The sequence below is a fragment of the Anas platyrhynchos genome, chromosome 1 (assembly GCF_047663525.1).
Source record: "Anas platyrhynchos isolate ZD024472 breed Pekin duck chromosome 1, IASCAAS_PekinDuck_T2T, whole genome shotgun sequence".
In the NCBI taxonomy this organism is placed as follows: domain Eukaryota; kingdom Metazoa; phylum Chordata; class Aves; order Anseriformes; family Anatidae; genus Anas; species Anas platyrhynchos.
In genome coordinates, this window is record NC_092587.1 from 82,144,512 (window position 1) to 82,163,544 (window position 19,033).

The 19,033-nt window shown below is 45.4% G+C and overlaps 1 protein-coding gene across 2 annotated transcripts; it reads right to left on the reverse strand.

The window, feature by feature from the left end:
* Positions 1-6,429: 6,429 nt before the first annotated feature.
* LOC140001438 (epidermal differentiation-specific protein-like) lies at positions 6,430-10,062 on the reverse strand. 2 transcript variants are annotated; one of them, XM_072033056.1, is made up of 2 exons: positions 8,949-10,062; positions 6,430-7,505 (listed from the first exon to the last, which is right to left on the reverse strand). In XM_072033056.1, exon 2 carries the CDS (start codon positions 7,450-7,452, stop codon positions 6,919-6,921), a length of 534 nt encoding a protein of 177 aa, XP_071889157.1. In that variant the 5' UTR covers positions 7,453-7,505; positions 8,949-10,062; the 3' UTR covers positions 6,430-6,918. The 2 variants fall into 2 exon arrangements, with proteins under 2 accessions (XP_071889157.1, XP_071889156.1); XM_072033055.1 differs by lacking the exon at positions 8,949-10,062 and adding an exon at positions 7,975-8,921.
* Between the last annotated feature and the right edge of the window lie 8,971 nt (positions 10,063-19,033).

The window sequence follows — 19,033 nt, forward strand, 5'->3', positions numbered from 1 at the left end:
TTTCTGTTCAGAGAAGTCCTGACCTTAAGCCTAAATTTTATGTTCTGATTAGCCAAACATGTCTGAACTTGCTCTGCAGACATTTCTAATTAAGCACAGAGAAGTTCAGCCTGTTTGTGTATCAATTCTTAGAGATGTGCATCCTGTTTGATCCTTCTCTAGACATCTCTTTCTAGAATAACACAGGTTATAAGCTTTCCTTATTCAGAATTCTCTTCAAAGGTCTATTGTACTTCACTGTGGATAAGTAAGAATGCCCTCTATGACCGTTTTCAAATGATTGTTTATATTGGAATCACTGTTTTTACTCTATATTATGCCTAGTTTAAGAGGGACCAGGGGAAACCTTATAGGGGCTTTCCAATACTTAAAGGAAAGAGGAAAACTGGGGAGGGACTATTCATCAAAGCGTGTAGCAATGGGACTGGGAGTAATGGCCTTAAACTAAAAGAGGGAAGGTTTAAATTAGAGGTTAAGAGGAAATTCTTCTCTCAGAGGTGGTGAGGCACTGGAACAGGTTGCCCAGGGCAGTTGTGCACGCCCCATCCCTGGAAGTGTTTAAGGGATTTAACTATTTGGTTCCTTTCTTTACAGTTGGCTTTCTCAGAAAATTTCTCAGTGTCCAAATTATTTTGGCCTAGAGTAGATACAATTCTCAGTGTTCTTTGAATTGAGTTTTGGAATCCCTATAAAAGAAGATCTGTGGTGAGTAAAGCAAGGAAACCAGAAATTGTCTCCAAAGTAGTAAGAAGTGTCCCATCACACATGAACCCTGAACGATCATAGAATCATGGATTCATAGAATGGCTTCAGTTGGAAGGGATCTTAAAGATCATCTAGCTCCAATTCCCCTGCCATAGGCAGGGACACGACCCACTCGATCAGGTTGCTCAGAGCATCATCTAACCTGGTCTTGAACAGCTCCAAGAAGGTGTATATTTGTATATTGTACATTTGCATCCACACACACAAGCCTAGAAAAGGACCACAAGTGACTGACGTTTGTTTTAAAACAGGACAAAGCCCAGCAGATGATAGCACAGCATGCTGTAAGTTTTACTTCTAACTACAAGAACAGAGTGGCAAACAGGAGCTCAGCACTCAGATAGATGAACTTTGCAATACAGAGCTGCACAACTGCCAAAAAAGAGAGTGCAACTGACATTCAACAGGGGTATTTCAAAACTGCAATTCTGCATTCTCCAGGTAAACCTGTATATGACAAAACAGTTTCTGAAATGTGTGATCCCACATCTTTAATTACACCTTGCATATTTCAATATTTCAAAATTTCTCAGTATTATTATAATGGCTTTGAAGAAAGGGTTTCTTTGGAAGAAAGGGTTTTTCCATTCTGATTAAAACACTGTGACTTCAAAATAATACATCATCTCATATCAAGATAAAAAGGGTTTAAAAATCCTCAGGAGTTCCTATTGCGGTCAACCAATCATAGAATCATAGAATCATAGAATCATAGAATATCCTGAGTTGGAAGGGACCCTTAAGGATCATCAAGTCCAACTCTTGACAGCGCACAGGTCTACCCAAGTTCAGACCATGTGACTAAGTGCACAGTCCAATCTCTTCTTAAATTCAGTCAGGCTCGGTGCAGTGACCACTTCCCTGGGGAGCCTGTTCCAGTGTGCAACCACTCTCTCTGTGAAGAACCCCTTCCTGATGTCCAGCCTAAACTTCCCCTGCCTCAGCTTAACTCCATTCCCGCGGGTCCTGTCGCTGGTGTTAATGGAGAAAAGGTCTCCTGCCTCTCGACACCCCCTTACGAGGAAGTTGTAGACTGCGATGAGGTCTCCCCTCAGCCTCCTCTTCTCCAGGCTGAACAGGCCCAGTGCCCTCAGCCGTTCCTCGTACGTCTTCCCCTCCAGGCCTTTCACCATCTTCGTAGCCCTCCTCTGGACACTCTCCAACAGTTTCATGTCCTTTTTATACTGTGGTGCCCAGAACTGCACACAGTACTCGAGGTGAGGCCGCACCAGCGCAGAGTAGAGCGGGACAATCACCTCCCTTGACCTACTAGCGATGCCGTGCTTGATGCACCCCAGGACACGGTTGGCCCTCCTGGCTGCCAGGGCACACTGCCGGCTCATATTCAACTTGCTGTCTACCATGACCCCCAGATCCCTCTCTTCTAGGCTGCTCTCCAGCGTCTCATCGCCCAGTCTGTACGTGCAGCCAGGGTTTCCCCGTCCCAGGTGCAGGACCCGGCACTTGCTCTTATTGAACTTCATGCGGTTGGCGATTGCCCAGCTCTCCAACCTATCCAGATCCCTCTGCAAGGCCTTTCCACCCTCATTCGAGTCCACAACTCCTCCAAGTTTGGTGTCATCAGCAAACTTGCTCAAAATGCCTTCTATTCCTACATCCAGATCGTTTATAAAAATATTGAAAAGTACCGGCCCTAAAATGGAGCCTTGAGGGACCCCACTGGTGACCGCCCGCCAGCCTGACGCAGCCCCATTCACCATAACCCTTTGGGCCCTGCCCGTTAGCCAATTGCTCACCCATCGTATGATGTTTTTATTTAGCTGTATGCTGGACATTTTGTCCAGTAGGATCCTATGGGAAACCGTGTCAAAAGCCTTGCTGAAGTCCAAAAAAATCACATCAGCTGGTTTCCCCTGGTCTACCATACGGGTGATCTTATCATAAAAGGAAATCAGGTTAGTTAGGCAGGACCTACCCTTCACAAACCCATGCTGGCTGGGACCAATGACTGCTTTGTCCCCCAGGTGCGCCTCAATACGTTCGAGAACCATCTTCTCCATGATTTTACCAGGCACTGACGTGAGACTGACAGGCCTGTAATTGCTAGGGTCTTCTTTCTGACCCTTCTTGAAAATCGGCACAACATTTGCCAGCTTCCAGTCTACCGGGACCTCTCCAGACTCCCAGGATCGTTGAAAAATAATTGAGAGAGGTTCCGCGATGACGTCCGCCAGCTCCTTCAGCACCCGGGGATGAATCCCATCCGGACCCATGGACTTGTAGGGATCCAGGTGGAGTAGCAGATCCCGCACACGTTCAGGGTCAGTTGGGAGTTTGTCATCCCCACTGTCCCGGTCCTCCAGCTCGGGGCACTCTGGGTCCCGAAGCCCATCATCGGCATTGAAGACAGAGGCAAAGAAGGCGTTAAGCGTCTCTGCTTTGCCTATGTCATCGTCTGTGAGAAGACCTTCCCTGTCAAGGAGCGGCCCTATATATTCTTTAGTTCTCCTTTTTCCATTCACATATCTAAAAAAACCCTTTTTATTTTCTCTCACAGACACAGCCAGCTTCAACTCTAGGTGTGCTTTAGCCACACGAATTTTCTTCCTACAGACACGAGCAGCATCCCTGTATTCTTTCCATGTCACCCAGCCCTCCTTCCAGTAGCGAAACACTCTCTGTTTCCGCCTGATCTCCGTAAGAATGTTCCTGTTCAGCCACGCCGGCCTCCTGCCGCGCCTGCCTGACTTGCGGTATTTAGGAATTGCCTGTTCTTGTGCTTCTAGGAGGCATCGTTTAAAGAGTGACCAGCACTGGTGGACATCAAGGCCTTCAAGAGCAGCTTCCCAGGGGACCTTGCTGACTAGTTCCCCGAGCAGCCTGAAGTCCGCCTTCCCCATATCTAGGGATGAGGTCTTGGTGGCACTTTTCCTTCTGTCACCGTAAATTTTGAACTCAACCACTTCATGGTCGCTATGACCGAGGCGGCCACCAATCACCACATCTCCCACCAGACCCTCTCTGTTTTCTAGCAACAGGTCTAGGAGGGCACCTTTCCTAGTTGGCTCCGTCAGCACCTGCACCAAGAAGTTATCATCTAGGTGCTTCATGAACCTCCTGGACTTGCTCGTGTCAGCCGTGTGGCACTCCCAGTTAACGTCTGGCAAGTTGAAGTCCCCCATAAGGACAAGGGGAGTTAATCTCGAGGCCTCTCTTAGTTCTGTAAAGAATAAGTTATCGGCGCTATCGTCCTGGCCGGGCGGTCTGTAATAGACTCCCACAACGACATCCCCTTTATTCGTTCGTCCCTTGATCCTTACCCAGAGGCTCTCAACTTTGCCATCGCCGACCTGAAGTTCCACACAGTCCAGCCCCTGCTTCACATACATCGCCACCCCACCACCTCGCCTACCCTGCCTGTCCCTCCTGAAGAGCCTGTAACCGTCTATCGCAACACCCCAGTCACAGGACTCATCCCACCAGGTTTCGCTTATGCCGATGATGTCGTAGTTGCGGGACTGGGCCAGGACTTCTAGCTCATCCATTTTATTCCTCATACTGCGTGCGTTTGTGTAGAAGCATTTCAGGTGCGTCTCCTTACACTCAGCACCTTGTGGATCGAACCGAAGGACCTCACTGGCACACAGCCCCTCTGATTCTAGCGTACCATCCCTTAGGTCTTCACCGGCGTGCCTGGTTTTAGCCCCTTCCCCCTTCGACTCTAGTTTAAAGCCCTATCTATCAGCCCTGCCAACTCCTGACCCAAGATCCTTACCCCTCTCCGAGAGAGGCCCATCCCATCCGGTGCCATCAGGCCCGGTGTAGCATAGACCTTCCCGTGATCAAAGAACCCAAAGTTGTGCCGGTCACACCAGTCACGAAGCCACGAGTTTATGCGAACAGCGCACCTTTCTGCTTCCATCCCCCCTATCGGAAGGACAGAGGCAAACACAACCTGCGCGCCTGAACCTCTAAGTTGTCGCCCCAAATCCCTAAAGTCTCTTTTGATCGCCTTCGGACTTCTCTTTGCTACTTCATCGCTACCAGCCTGAAAGACCAATAGCGGGTAGTAGTCAGTGGGCCGTACCAGGCGCTTGACCTTCTTGGCAATGTCCCTGACCCTGGCCCCAGGGAGGCAGCAGACCTCCCTACGGGTAGGGTCAGGCCGACAAATAGGGCCCTCTGTTCCCCTAAGGACAGAGTCACCCACAACAATCACCCTTCTTTCGTTCTTGGTGGAGGCAGTCCTGATGCGTGGAGTTGACCTCCTCACCTTAGGAATCCTCCTGGGAACACTTTCTACCTCTTCCTCAGTTGCTGTCGATCTCTCATTCTCCAGGGCCTCAAACCTGTTTTGTAAGGGCACCTGGGAAGGTGGGGTCAGAAGAGGAGGGCATCGCCTGCGATGTCGAGCAGGGACCTGTTTCCATTCCTCCTCAACTCCCAGATCCCCTCCCTCTGCCCGACGGTGACTGGGCAGGGTGTCCACCCCCATTTGGGGTGTCTCACCCCGGTACCTCTCCTTGAGGCCCTGCAGGGAGTTGCTCCAGAAGTCTATCTCCCGCTCACACTCCCTGATGGCCCTCAGCCTCTCCACCTCCTCCTTGAGCTCCGCTACCATGCGGATCAGGTCATCCACTTGCTCACACCTAACACACGCAGCGTCTCTGCCTCCTGCCGATGGCAGGAACAGGCTCTGACACTCCCTGCATCCCGTGACCTGAACCGCTGCATTCTTTAGCGGGTACTCGGTCTGGGTGTGTACCGACCTCCTGCAGAGCGCTCCGTGCCTGGTGGAGACCATTCTCACCTAGCTAACGACTGTCGTTAACAGGTGTTCGTGTGGGCGGGGGTAGCTCTCCGCCCTTCCTGTTCGCCCTGCCTGCGCGAACTGCCGCGCTAACTGCCGCGCCACTCCCTTCTGACGCGCCACGCCCTGTTTGCCCGCCCTGTTCGCCGCGCTCCTGGTCGCTCGCGCTCCCTAGGGGCTGCTTTTGAACGGCCGGGCAGGGGGCGCTGCTGGCTCCGCCTTCGCCTCGTCAGCCTCCCTCACGAGGGCTGCCGGCTCCTGGCGGCTCCCTGAAGTCGGCTCGATGCCGGAAAAAGAGCCCTGCCTGGCCCGATCCCCCGCTCCGCTGCAGAACGCGTCTGCCCCGGAGCCGATCGCCTCGGCAAATGGCCAATTACAAAATCAATTACAATTTATCAGAAATTTCCGTTTGAATATATATTTGAGAGCATAGAAGACAATAAATTGTAAGTATGATCAGTGCCTTAGGACACAATCAGTATTGTGATCATTCAGTAAAGTTTCCAAGTTTGTGTTTGGCCATGTTGATAGCAATATTAGCATGCTCACCAAGACTTTAAGACTGGTTGAATGTCACAAATGGAATTACACACTTCCCTCATGGGAGGGAAGCAGCAATATATTTATTGATATAATGCAATGATCTAACAAACTTAATCATAAATAAGACAGTGACTTAACAAGATGACCATTAAGTGACATCACACTGAGTCATGCCTGAAACTAACATTACCGACAAATGAAAATGGAAGGAAATAAAACCTTTCAGAAGACTTCAAAATCTTTTTCATGGATCTGACTGTGTGAACCATTCTCTTAACGCACAGAAATCACATAATATATAAGGGTAATATTTCTCTGTCAAACCACAAAGAAGACATAAAATAGAGCCATTGTTGCCTGCAATATCTTCTTTATTGGTAACAACGCAAAATGGAATAGAAAAAAAATGCAGAGGTCATTGTGAAGCAAGAGCATTGTAAAGAAGAATATAAAGTCAGCAGTTCTGGTTATACACTATATATGTGCTTAGCCTATAGCAACAGAAGCAACATGCAACATTTTCACGTTACATGGTGTAGTACTTTGGAATGCTAGTTACAGGTTACGCACCACAAGATCATCTCTTATCATTGAGGTTTTTTTCATGTAACTAAACACAATAGTTCTTACATTCATTGGGATCATGGGGAAGGAGAACAGTGCCACACAGGATTGAGAAATACACAGCAGCAGCATAGCATAAAGGAGACCTCTCCCATTCAGTATTTCTATGCCAAAAGGGGAAATAAAAAAAAAAAAAAAAAAAAGCAGAGAGATCTAGGTCCCATCTTTCTTGCTAGGGCTACACCTACCCTTAGGACTTCAGAATTTGCAATCCATCAGTGACAATGCTTTCCAGGGAGAAGGGGACGCAGAAATGAAAGCTTGTCATTGAAATTGATTGCTCTGTAACTTGGAAGGTGTTCATGCTCTCGTGCAATGTAGCAAAAACCACTTCCATCACTATGTTCACACAACAGCCAGGCACCTTGCTGCACTTTATGAGAAGATGCCATGTCATTGTCATTACCCCTATCCAAATTGGTAGCTTCTGTTATCACCCTGTTCTTCCCTTGATATTGGTTATGTTCATAGATAGTGATCTGTGGATTGTGTAAATTTTCAGTAATCAACATCAGGGAAGTGATCTTGTCATTCATCTCTTTACCAACAAAGCTATGCTCTCCCTCCTCAAATACCAGTAACCGGCCTGTATAGTTAATGTGCTCATAAGCCACCCAAGGCTGTCCAATTACTTTCACTGAGGAGATACAGTCATTCCAATCTACATCTGTCAGATTGGCAACGTCTCTGGTGAGTTCTTTGGAGTGCCCCTGGAAGTTGGCGTGCTCATAAATGATGATTTTCCCCATCTCAGCAGTGTTTCTGTAATTTGGAGTTGTTGCTGTAGAAGTCAGATGACAGCCTGCAGAAAAGGAAAACAGAAAACAAACAATACTTGTAAGAAGCCCTTCCACAAAAGACGCAAGGCAATGGAGAGGGAAAAAGAAGAATGGGACAATTAGAACAGTTATAGCAAGGAATGAATAAAACAGCAGTTGGACGAAACTGAGGGCATGATGCATAAATTTGAATTTGGAAGGAAAAATTAAGAGTAAAATGAGATATGCATCAAATCTACCAGGTCTTAGTTGTGTAACTATCTTGGAGTAAATTTAAGTGATATAAAACTTTTCAAACTATTGTTTGGTGTTATTAACATTTAGCAAAAGTTAATAAAATAACAAGAGCTATTCTTGCAGAAATTGATCAAACCTTCCTATCTATAATGGGAGCTATTTACATCTCATTATTTCACAGAGGGCTGAATGGGCCGTAGCATAGGAGAAAGAGAGGGAGACAGAGAAAGATGGTAAAGGAAAGGTCCAGATTACCACCCTGGGTTCCAGCGATGTCTCTGGTCCAGTTCCTGTTCTGTCTGCGATGGTGGTGGGTGCACACAAAGCCCTTCTGAGTCGCACTATTTATACGCCGGACTCAATTCCAGTTCTCACTTTGTATCCTAATTACAGCTAGTCCCCACCTCCAGTTCCTGCTTTATATGGTAATATGTGCATCCTGTGTCCCAGAGCCTTCTTGAGGGGAAGGCGGAGAGAGAGATTGCTAATACCTTTCTGACCACAGCTGCCAGAACCTCGGATACCAGAAGGTATCTCAGAAGGTTACCCAGGATAAGGACGTTGGCCTCAGAAAAGCACTATCCAGCCAGAGCAGGATCCTCTTTTCTGACCGTATCACCCTTTTCTGTTGAGTTTTTGAGACATTCTTTTGTTTTAGCTTCTTAGTCTCTTACAATGAGTCTTTCAATTCATGACAGACACTGCATTTGAGAATTACTTTAGAAATAGGTGTGGGCTGCTTTGACAGCAGTTCACAACTCACTATATAGTATGTAAAAAACTAGTGAAACATTCAGTTCACTTCTAAATGAAAGTGCAATTTATTGGTTGCTAGAACACTATTTTATGACTACAATGACTTTGATGATGTTTATTGACTTGTCTGTACTACTACTGCTAGTAATAATAACATTAATATTAAATAAAGTTGTTAATTTCTGACAACATACAGATTCTAGTCCCAAGATTCTCTTGTAAAGTATTTTATTTCACCCCTTGGAATTTCTGTAGTAATGTCTCCTTCCAAGCCCTCGCTTTACTAGGTATGGTTATCCTATAGTGCTCTTCTCATTACCTGAAGGGTGCATCAAGCCTCTGTAAATGCCAGAAATCAGATCCACACATACATGTTGTAGCTCTCATCCCAAACTAAAACCTCTTCAACTTCATTTCATTGTAGCTACCCAGAAAGATATTTAAAGCTTTCACATAAAAAGTGTGCATCTCACCTCAATGCCAGCTTCTCAGATGTGGAGAGTTGTTGGCACTTCCTCCAGTCTGCTGCTTTCAGTCACACGATGCAACTCACCCAGATTTATAGCTCGCACAGAAGTCTTGCGAAACACCCCATCAGAAGTGAGAAGTAATTGATATCACCCTCAAGGATCAGAATTCTTGAGCTTTTTCCTTTTTCTATTTCTACTTCCTGCTCTGGTTCAAAAGTCCATTGATCAGCAACCACCTTGATAAAATTTAGTCTCATGACTCTTGTCTTTCTTTACTCTCTAGAAGTCAACCGGATCACAATAATAAAAGCACATCAAACATTTTGTGATGGAAAGACTGTAGAAATTTTTCTTGCTGCATTGTACATTTTTGTTTACTTGTGTAGTGAGTCTAATATACAGTAGTCTTCCAAAGGGTTTCCATGTGACATATTTTGATAGCAAAAATATTACTATTCAAGATAGTAGAGGTCTTGCTAAGAAGTTTGCAATAACTAAAACAGCCTTTTTTGATTAAAAGCTAGCAGTCTGTGATGGTTTCCAATCCCCACTTCTCAGCTAAGATCATACTGGATGTGCCACTCTTACAGGCTCCACCAAGAGCCAGCTCCATATTGTCACAATTGTGAACTCCTCAAGTACCTTGTTAACTGCCATCTCCCCCATGCATGGGTACATGCCTTGTTAACATGTAAGTTATCTTCTGGAGTCCATCCATCCCAAGGATGTAGACCTAGCTTTGTTTGCATTAGAATGATTTTTTCTCCTTACCTCTTCCTTTTCTTTGAAACAGCATAGTCAGGTCTCTGCAGTCACTTGGCAAAGAACAAGGGTATAGGGGGAGTTGCTGTCTGAATGTGCTTTCAATACAATCATAGTTTAAAAAAAGCTTCTCTCTGACCTGTCCTACCTTGGACTTGCATTATTACTCACTTGGAGTCCCTATATTCTCTGACAATATTCAGGTGGCAGAGGTGGCAGTTGAATAGCTTGCTTTAAACTCACTTTCCCCCTACCCTTCTACATAGCCTTTTGAGATGTCACAGGGATGCAGAGCTAGTAAAGCAGAAAATTATTTTCTTAATTCCAGATTTACTCTTTAACATATTTTCACATACATTAATTTGATAGCATGCTGGCAAGCTGTGCTATTGTGGAAGGAAACACGAGATCGTTGCTAGTTCAAGAGCAATCCAGATCTTGCAAATATCTACAGCACTGAAAAATTGTTTTGCAAAAGACTGTTTCTCCAGAAAATCCATCTGAGAATTTTGAAATCTAGCAATCGACTGATAAATTACAATGATGGTGATAATGTATAGATTTATACATATATACAAGAGTTTAAAAAAAAATCACAAAACTGTAATAGTGGTAAAAGCAAATGAGTAAGTGTTTAGCTTCACTGAAAGATTTAGGATGATGTTTAAGTGATCCCTACTACCAGATAGGATATTGCTGGAGAAAATGGGGAGCTTAGGCAGGGAGGGAGTTCACCTCCACCAAAAGAAGACGGCCACTAGCTTCACCCAAACCCTCCTGCTGCATCTCTTCTGTTACTGCTTGTCTGAGCCAAAGCTGTGCCAAACTCACAGAACTAAAGTTGCACAAAAATGTGGGGTTTTATTTGCTTGGTAGATTTTGTTGTGTTTCTTTTCAATTTGTTTGTTGGCTTTTGGTGTGTTTTGTTGTTGTTCCTGGTATCGTTGTTTTGGTTTAGTTTTCTACATGGTTCATTCCTTTGCTATTCTGCAGAGGTTGGAAGCAGAGCAAAGGAAACGTACATTCTGGGCTTTGGAGGAAAGCAGCAAGACCTCAGTTTCTAACAGCATCTAACTGCGCAACCAGCTTTACTGTGCTTTACTGCAATTTTGCCAAATCGCACCATTTCTTGTGCTGCAATGATCTCCCCCTACAGAACTCATTGCTGCTGGAAAGTGGAAATTCCCACTCCACTCTAGACACCCTCTCACTCCTCTCTTGCCACTCTTATTTCATGCCAAAGAGCAGGGGGGTTGGAGCATTTGTTGGGCTTCTCCAGAAGTTTAACTCACTAGCACTTCATTTAAAAAAATAAAAATAAAACAATCCCCAATGAAAAAACAGGGGCTAGAGGTGGGAAGGAATTTTCTACTCTTCCAGAAAGTTACCAGGCCCATGGAGGACCCAACTCGCCAGTCTTTGGCCAATCCTGCTCAGCGCAGCCTGCATGACACTCATGAGAGGATTTCATCCCCTCTCCTCTCCACCTAGGGCTCCTTATCACCCCTGGCAGGATGACTGTATGGTTCGGGGGATTTCAGAGCAGTTGAGATGTGGTATTTCCTGCTGGGATATCTTCTATTTAAAAAACAAAAGTCACCTTCTATATTTTCTATTCTGAATGCAACTGCACAAAAATTACTTGCAAACAGGAAAAGAACATTTGGCTAGCCTTATTCCTCTTTGAAATCAAGAACTATTTTATATGAAAACTATCACAGAACCAGGAAAATCTCCACCATCAGCAAATACAAATTGAGATGTGCCAACGCTTTCAGCAAGATACGCGGAAGAATCTACTCAAAGGCTCAGACAGCAAGAAAATCGTCCGAGAACGCTCTCAAGTTCCCAATTTTAATACAACTACAGTTTGAGTGGGAACCAAAAGTGATCAAGGCCACTCATGGAGTCCACATTTACAAAATTTAGATGCTGTGCGGGATTCAGTAACAAGGGACAGTACTTAAGATTACTGAGGTACAGTAATTCCCAGTAGCAGAAAGGAAGCTTGAGTTTTTAACTTTGTGAGGAGGACGTGGGCTCACTGGAAAGAGAAGTCAAAATGCCACGAATTGGATTTGAAGAAAGCTACACTTCTTCAGTTTGCCTTTCACATTTCCATTTGTAATGGAAACATTAAGATTGACCTGAGTGGAGAATGAAAAGGTTGGTCTGTGAGTAGAAGTACCAAAAGAAATGCATAGCAGGAGCTTTACTGTAAGTGTGGCAGGTATTGGCAGCACCTAGATCAATGTCATCAAGCACATCAACATGAAGCTTCTCAGGAAATTCAGATTAGAAGACAGAACAAACAAGGGACAACCTAAAACAAAGGGATGGCCTCCATCAAGACTAAATAAAAGGATGATCTACAGCATCAAGCCATTGTGGGAAGATAAAGAACAGGGGTGGAGGCACAAAACAGCTACAAAAGGAGACAAAAAAAGGTTAAATCCTAGTGACTGGCAGAGGTGGACAGAATAAAAACAATATCACTGTCAGCTTCAAAAGCATACAGAAGATGCATCCAAAACTAAGGGGCACTAACTGAAGGAGAATCCTGGAGACATGAAACCAGCGACTTTTATGCTCCATGTCATCACAAGTAGCACACACACAAAAACTGGGACAAATTTCTCTTGGTGCTTCTGCAGCTGTAGCAATAGGACCACATAAAAACAGTCATTTCATTTTAAAACTAAATCAACCTTCCCCTCCTATGCCACTTTGCACTGAGTTTTATGTCATATGCTTTATGCTACTGTGTAGCAACTTCACTTGTTCCATTCTCAGCTAGAAGGGAAATCAGCTAATTTGCACTTGTTAAGTGAGTCTGAACATAAAAGCACGCCAGCATCACATCTTACTGGTGCGCTCCAAGATGAGAACTCCTCTGCACTGGGATCTGACCTTCAGCAGCTGGAGAAAGCGAAGGTCAGCTCCTCCAGCAGCAAACCAGCTTTATTTAGAAACTCCAGGTAAAAAAACTAATCCTGGAGCTCTGCAAGCCTAAAATCAACATCCTGGAAGCTCAGTTCTGTCTGAGGAAGAGCAAGGTTTTCCCAAATAGCATTGTCAACCTATGGCTTTTCTTGTTCTGTTGATGATCTGTTATTTCTTCAAGTCCTCCTCTTTCGGTCTCCTCATCCCTCTGAGAAGAGACATGAGGAACTTGATTGTCCAGGGCACTCATCTCCAGCCCCCATCCCTCTCTTTCCTGCTCCCTGTTCAGCAGTTCCTGCTGTCTATCCTCTTAGCAGCAGCTGAACTCCTTCCCATTTTAGTCAACAAATTCAAAATAAAATTTCCACTAACTGGGTGGCTGCATGATATTGGGTTACCTGAAATGGAAGTGACTTGCCAACCAAGTTCCTGATTGCTTTTTCAACACCTTTGTACAAGAGAAAAAATAAAACACTAGATATTTTCAATCATCTGGACTCAGATCCATTGAAAAATCATTGGTGTATTTTATACTTATCTATAAAAAAAGATCACTCACCCTTTAGCAGGCAACCTCCATCCCAGCTACTAGCATCAAAATCAACAGCTGTGTTTCAGGTATTGCTGTCACTACTAATTATTTAGAGGGCATTTTACTTTTTCTTGTGCAGAATGTAATGCTCATTTCTTTATGCAATGAGCAACTTTCAGGATGCTGATCTGGTAGAAAACGTCGCAAGCAAAAAGAGCGGTTTTGCAGCATAAGCCACAGTGCCCACCATACGGTAAGAGAAGGGAGAATGAGCACTCAGAAGGGAGGAAAGTTCAGAACAAAAAGGACTGAAATAGCTCAGACTAGGATGAATTTATGCTGTCAGAAAAAGTACACATCTTCTTGGTAGCATGCCAGTATGTTGTTTTTTGAGTGATGCAGGCAACAGGGAGCTCCTAGGTCCTCCACATTCGCTTTGCAGGGCACCAAAGCTGGCAGTGGATAATCTTGTGGCAATGAGGAAAATCAAAACATGTTACATATGAAATGTGCTGACAGAAAAGCTTGGCAAAGGATCTCTGCGTACACACTCACAAGCCCATAAATAAAGAAGGTCTTTGTTTCCATGACCATATTCTCCATTGTTATGAGGATAAAAACAAAATGGATTTTCAAATCTGTCAACTCATTTACACTGTGCTTATTGCACAAGGAAGTAAAAGTCACTGAACGTAGCAGAATACCACGAAGGAAGCTAAGAGTTGGATATTGTTTATTAAATATTATTAAATATTGTTAAACATTTACAGTGTTTTTGTGTGGCTTTTTTGTTTGGTTGGTTGTTTTTTGTAAATATTAATAGTAATGCGTAAAACCTTTTATCTTTTTTACTCTCAGAGTTGATCTTAATCTTACTTGATCTTAATATATTTATCAAATTTGGCAAGAGATTGTGACAAAAATAGAAAGAGAATAAAAGGAAAAAAGGAAAAAAGATTAAAAACCTCTTCCTCTATGCCTTCAATGGACAAAAGAGAAGAATGAGCAAGATGAACACAAACATGTAAAGTTTTTGAAAATGTGCGGAACTATATTATACAAAAGCCACTTGAACAAATAAAGACTTATTCTGACTTGGAACAAAAATGACTAAAGGATTTTTACATTTTTCATAAAATTTGATTTTTAATAGACCTTATACTGAGTTTATTTTTTACAAGTGCATTTTTCTTCTCCCAGAGAGTCATTTACAAATACATCAAGACTCATGCATTTCCTTACTTTTATTTCCTCTGGTTGGCTTCATCTTCATTGCACTATTGGAATCTATTTTCTGCTGCATTGAGGGGTGACAAAATAATTCAACACTAAACTGTGGATGGCACTCGTGTAATCTCTTCACAGTGTTGGAAAAGGTAAAATGGTAGAAAAACTGAATTAAGCTTCTTCCACCTTCAAACCTGCTCTTCCTTCTCAGTCCCACTAGACCCTGCTAAACAAAAGCCCACAGGCAGATCAGGGAGATCTTGGTTAAAATAAAATAACTTAAATTAAAAAAAAAAAAAAAAAAAGTAAAAACAAAAATATAATGACCAAAAATAAACAGAAGACACAAGACTGACCAATGACTGATCCTTGCTGAACTCGAACTGAGCAACATCATGCAAGCCATTTCCAAGAAGAGGGAGTCCTTACCAGCTAGCTGTGGAACATGTAATCATTGCATTTTTGAGTAGCAGATACATCTGCCTCACTAAAAACGTTTTGAATATCAGCAAAAATGCTTCTGGGCCAGTCATCTCTGCTGATGAATACAGTAGAATGGGAGAATTTCACACATCCAGCTTGAAAGTGGTCCAGACATAACCGCCAGCCCCAAGTATCCAGATTTACTACTATAGACAAAAGACAACACCAGAATCAGAATCAGAATTTTCTAGGTTGGAAGAGACCTCAAGATCATCGAGTCCAACCTCTGACCTGACGCTAACAGTACCCCACTAAACCATATCCCTAAGCTCTACATCTAAACGTCTTTTAAAGACTTCCAGGGATGGTGACTCCACCACCTCCCTGGGAAGCCTGTTCCAGTGTCTAACAACCCTTTCAGTAAAGAAGTTCTTCCTAAGATCCAACCTAAAACTCCCCTGGCGCAACTTAAGCCCATTCTCCCTCATCCTGTCACCAGGCACGTGGGAGAACAGGCCAACCCCCACCTCACTACAGCCTCCTTTAAGGTATCTGTAGAGAGCAATAAGGTCGCCCCTGCGCCTCCTTTTCTCCAGGCTGAACAAGCCCAGCTCCCTCAGCCGCTCCTCGTAGGACTTGTTCTCCAGGCCCCTCACCAGCTTCGTCGCCCTTCTCTGGACCCGCTCAAGCACCTCGATGTCCTTCTTGTAGCGAGGGGCCCAAAACTGAACACAGTACTCGAGGTGCGGCCTCACCAGAGCCGAGTACAGGGGGACGATCACCTCCCTAGCCCTGCTGGTCACACTGTTTCTGATACAAGCCAGGATGCCGTTGGCCTTCTTGGCCACCTGAGCACACTGCTGGCTCATATTCAGCTGACTGTCCACCATCACTCCCAGGTCCTTCTCTGCCTGGCAGCTCTCCAACCACTCATCTCCCAGCCGGTAGCTCTGCTTGGGGTTATGGCACCCCAGGTGGAGGACCCGGCACTTGGCCTTGTTGAACTTCATGCAGTTGACCTCAGCCCATTGGTGCAGCCTATCCAGATCCTCCTGCAGAGCATTCCTACCCTCGAGCAGATCGACACACGCACCTAACTTGGTGTCATCTGCAAACTTACTGAGGGTGCACTCAATGCCCTCGTCCAGATCATTGATGAAGATATTAAAGAGGACCGACCCCAGCACCAAGCCCTGGGGGACGCCACTGGTGACTGGCCTCCAACCGGACTTGACTCCATTTACCACGACTCTTTGGGCCCGGCTATCCAGCCAGTTTCTAACCCAACGAAGCGTGCGCCAGTCCAAGCCAAGAGCAGCCAGTTTCTTGAGGAGAATGCTGTGGGAGACGGTGTCAAATGCCTTGCTGAAGTCAAGGTAGACCACATCCACAGCCTTTCCCTCGTCCACCCAGCACATCACTTTGTCATAGAAGGAGATCAGGTTCGTCAAGCAGGATCTGCCTTTCATAAACCCATGCTGACTGGGCCTGATCGCCTGCTTGCCCTGCAAGTGCCGCGTGATGACTCTCAAGAGGATCTGCTCCATGAGCTTCCCTGGTACTGAGGTCAAACTGACAGGCCTGTAGTTTCCCGGGTCTGCCCTCTGGCCCTTCTTGTAGATGGGCGTCACATTTGCTAGCCGCCAGTCAACTGGGACCTCCCCCAATAGCCAGGACTGCTGATAAATGATGGATAGGGTCTTGGCCAGCTCCTCTACCAGTTCTCTCAGTACCCTTGGGTGGATCCCATCTGGCCCCATTGATTTGTGCACATCCAAGTGCTGTAGCAGGTCACCAACCAGTTCTTCGTGGATAGTGAGGGCCACATCCTGCTCCCCATCCCCTTCCACCCGCTCGGGGTACTGGGTATCCAGAGAACAACCAGTATTGCTGCTAAAGACTGAGGCAAAGAAGGCATTGAGCACCTCCGCCGTTTCCTCATCTCTTGTAACTAAGTTTCCCCCCGCATCCAGCAAAGGATGGAGATTCTCCTTAGTCCTCCTTTTTGTGTTGATGTATTTATAAAAACGTTTTTTGTTATCTTTAACGGCAGTAGCCAGATTGAGCTCCAGATGAGCTTTGGCCTTCCTAATTTGTCCCTGCACAGCCTCGCTACATCCTTATAGTCCTCCCTAGTGGCCTGCCCACTTTTCCAAAGATTATAAACCCTCTTTTTTCTCCTAAGCTCAAGCCACAATTCTCTGTTGAGCCAGGCTGGTCTTCTTCCCTGCCGGCTCGTCTTTGGGCACATGAGGACAGACCGCTCCTACGCCATTAAGATTTCCCACTTGAAGAGCGCCCAGCCTTCCTGGACCCCTCTGCCCTTCAGAACCACCTCCCAAGGGACTCTACCAACCAGTGTCCTGAGCAGCTCAAAGTCAGCCCTCCGAAAGTCCAATACAGCGGTTTTACTGGTCCCCTTCCTAGCCTCACCAAAAATAGTGAACTCCACCATTTTGTGGTCACTCTGCCCAAGACAGCTCCCGACAATCACATCCTCCACCAGTACTTCTCTGTGAAGAGAAGGTCTAGCGGGGTACCACCCCTGGTAGGTTCACTAACCAGCTGCGTCAGGAAACTATCTTCCACGCTCTCCAGAAATCTCCTAGACTGCTTTCTCTGGGCTGTGTTGTGCTTCCAGGATAAGTCAGGGAAGTTGAAGTTCCCCACGAAAAGCAAGTGATTTTAAGATATTCATTACATGATTCTTCCCATTAGACTGCCAGCATTGGAGCATAGCTGGTTCACATTTTCAGGGGTATGTCTCCACAGCCTGTCCACTGGTTGTCTGGTTTTCTTTTACAGAAGTCTAATTGTAAATTCATTTCAGTCACAGAGCCTGCAAAAAGACAGTCTAATACCCCAGTATACATCAAGTCATAAGAAATCATAGTATCAGAGAATACCCCGAGTTGGAAGGGACTCCTAAGGATCATCAAGTCCAACTCCTGGCACCGCACAGGTCTATCCAAAAGTTTAGACCATGTTACTAAGTGCACACTCCAATTGCTTTTTAAATTCAGACAGGCTTGGTGCAGTGACTACTTCCCTGGGGAGCCTGTTCCAGTGTGCAACCACTCTCTCAGTGAGGAACCTCTTCCTGATGTCCAGCCTAATCTTCCCCTGACTCAGCTTAACACCATTCCCATGGGTCCTATCGCTAGTGTTTAGAGAATAGGTCACCTGCCTCTCCACCCCCCCTTGCAAGGAAGTTGTAGACCGCTATGAGGTCCCCCCTCAGCCTCCTCTTCTGCAGGCTGAACAGGCCCAGTGCCCTCAGCCACTCCTCATACGTCTTCCCCTCCAGGCCCTTCACCATCTTTGTCGCCCTGCTCTGGCCACTCTCCAACTGTTTCATGTCCTTCTTGGACTGTGGTGCCCAGAACTGCACACAGTACTTGCGGTGAGGCCGCACCAGCGCAGAGCAGAGCGGGACAATCACCTCCCTTGACCGATTAGCAATGCCGTGCTTGATGCACCCCAGGATACAGTTGGCCCTCCTGGCTGCCAGGGAACACTGCTGGCTCACATTCAACTTGCTGTCAACCGCAAGCCCCAGATCCCTCTCTGTGGGGCTGTTCTCCACTGTCTTGTCACCCAGTCTGTACGTATAGCCAGGGTTGCCCCATCCCAGGTGCAGGACCCGGCACTTGCTCTTGTTAAACTTCACGTGGGTGGTGATCGCCCAGCTCTCCAATCTGTCCCGCTCTCTCTGCAAGGCCTTTCCACCCTCATCCAGTTATTTCTTCAGCAATATAACACTGCATTGAAACAAAATAAGTGGGTATGCTTAATCATCAAGCTGTTTCTGTTCAGAGAAGTCCTGACCTTAAGCCTAAATTTTATGTTCTGATTAGCCAAACATGTCTGAACTTGCTCTGCAGACATTTCTAATTAAGCACAGAGAAGTTCAGCCTGTTTGTGTATCAATTCTTAGAGATGTGCATCCTGTTTGATCCTTCTCTAGACATCTCTTTCTAGAATAACACAGGTTATAAGCTTTCCTTATTCAGAATTCTCTTCAAAGGTCTATTGTACTTCACTGTGGATAAGTAAGAATGCCCTCTATGACCGTTTTCAAATGATTGTTTATATTGGAATCACTGTTTTTACTCTATATTATGCCTAGTTTAAGAGGGACCAGGGGAAACCTTATAGGGGCTTTCCAATACTTAAAGGAAAGAGGAAAACTGGGGAGGGA

What these genes read in the sequence shown, in the direction of transcription:
- LOC140001438 (XM_072033056.1), bottom strand. Translation starts at nt 7,452, where the DNA reads ATGGGGAAAATCATCATTTATGAGCACGCCAACTTCCAGGGGCACTCC.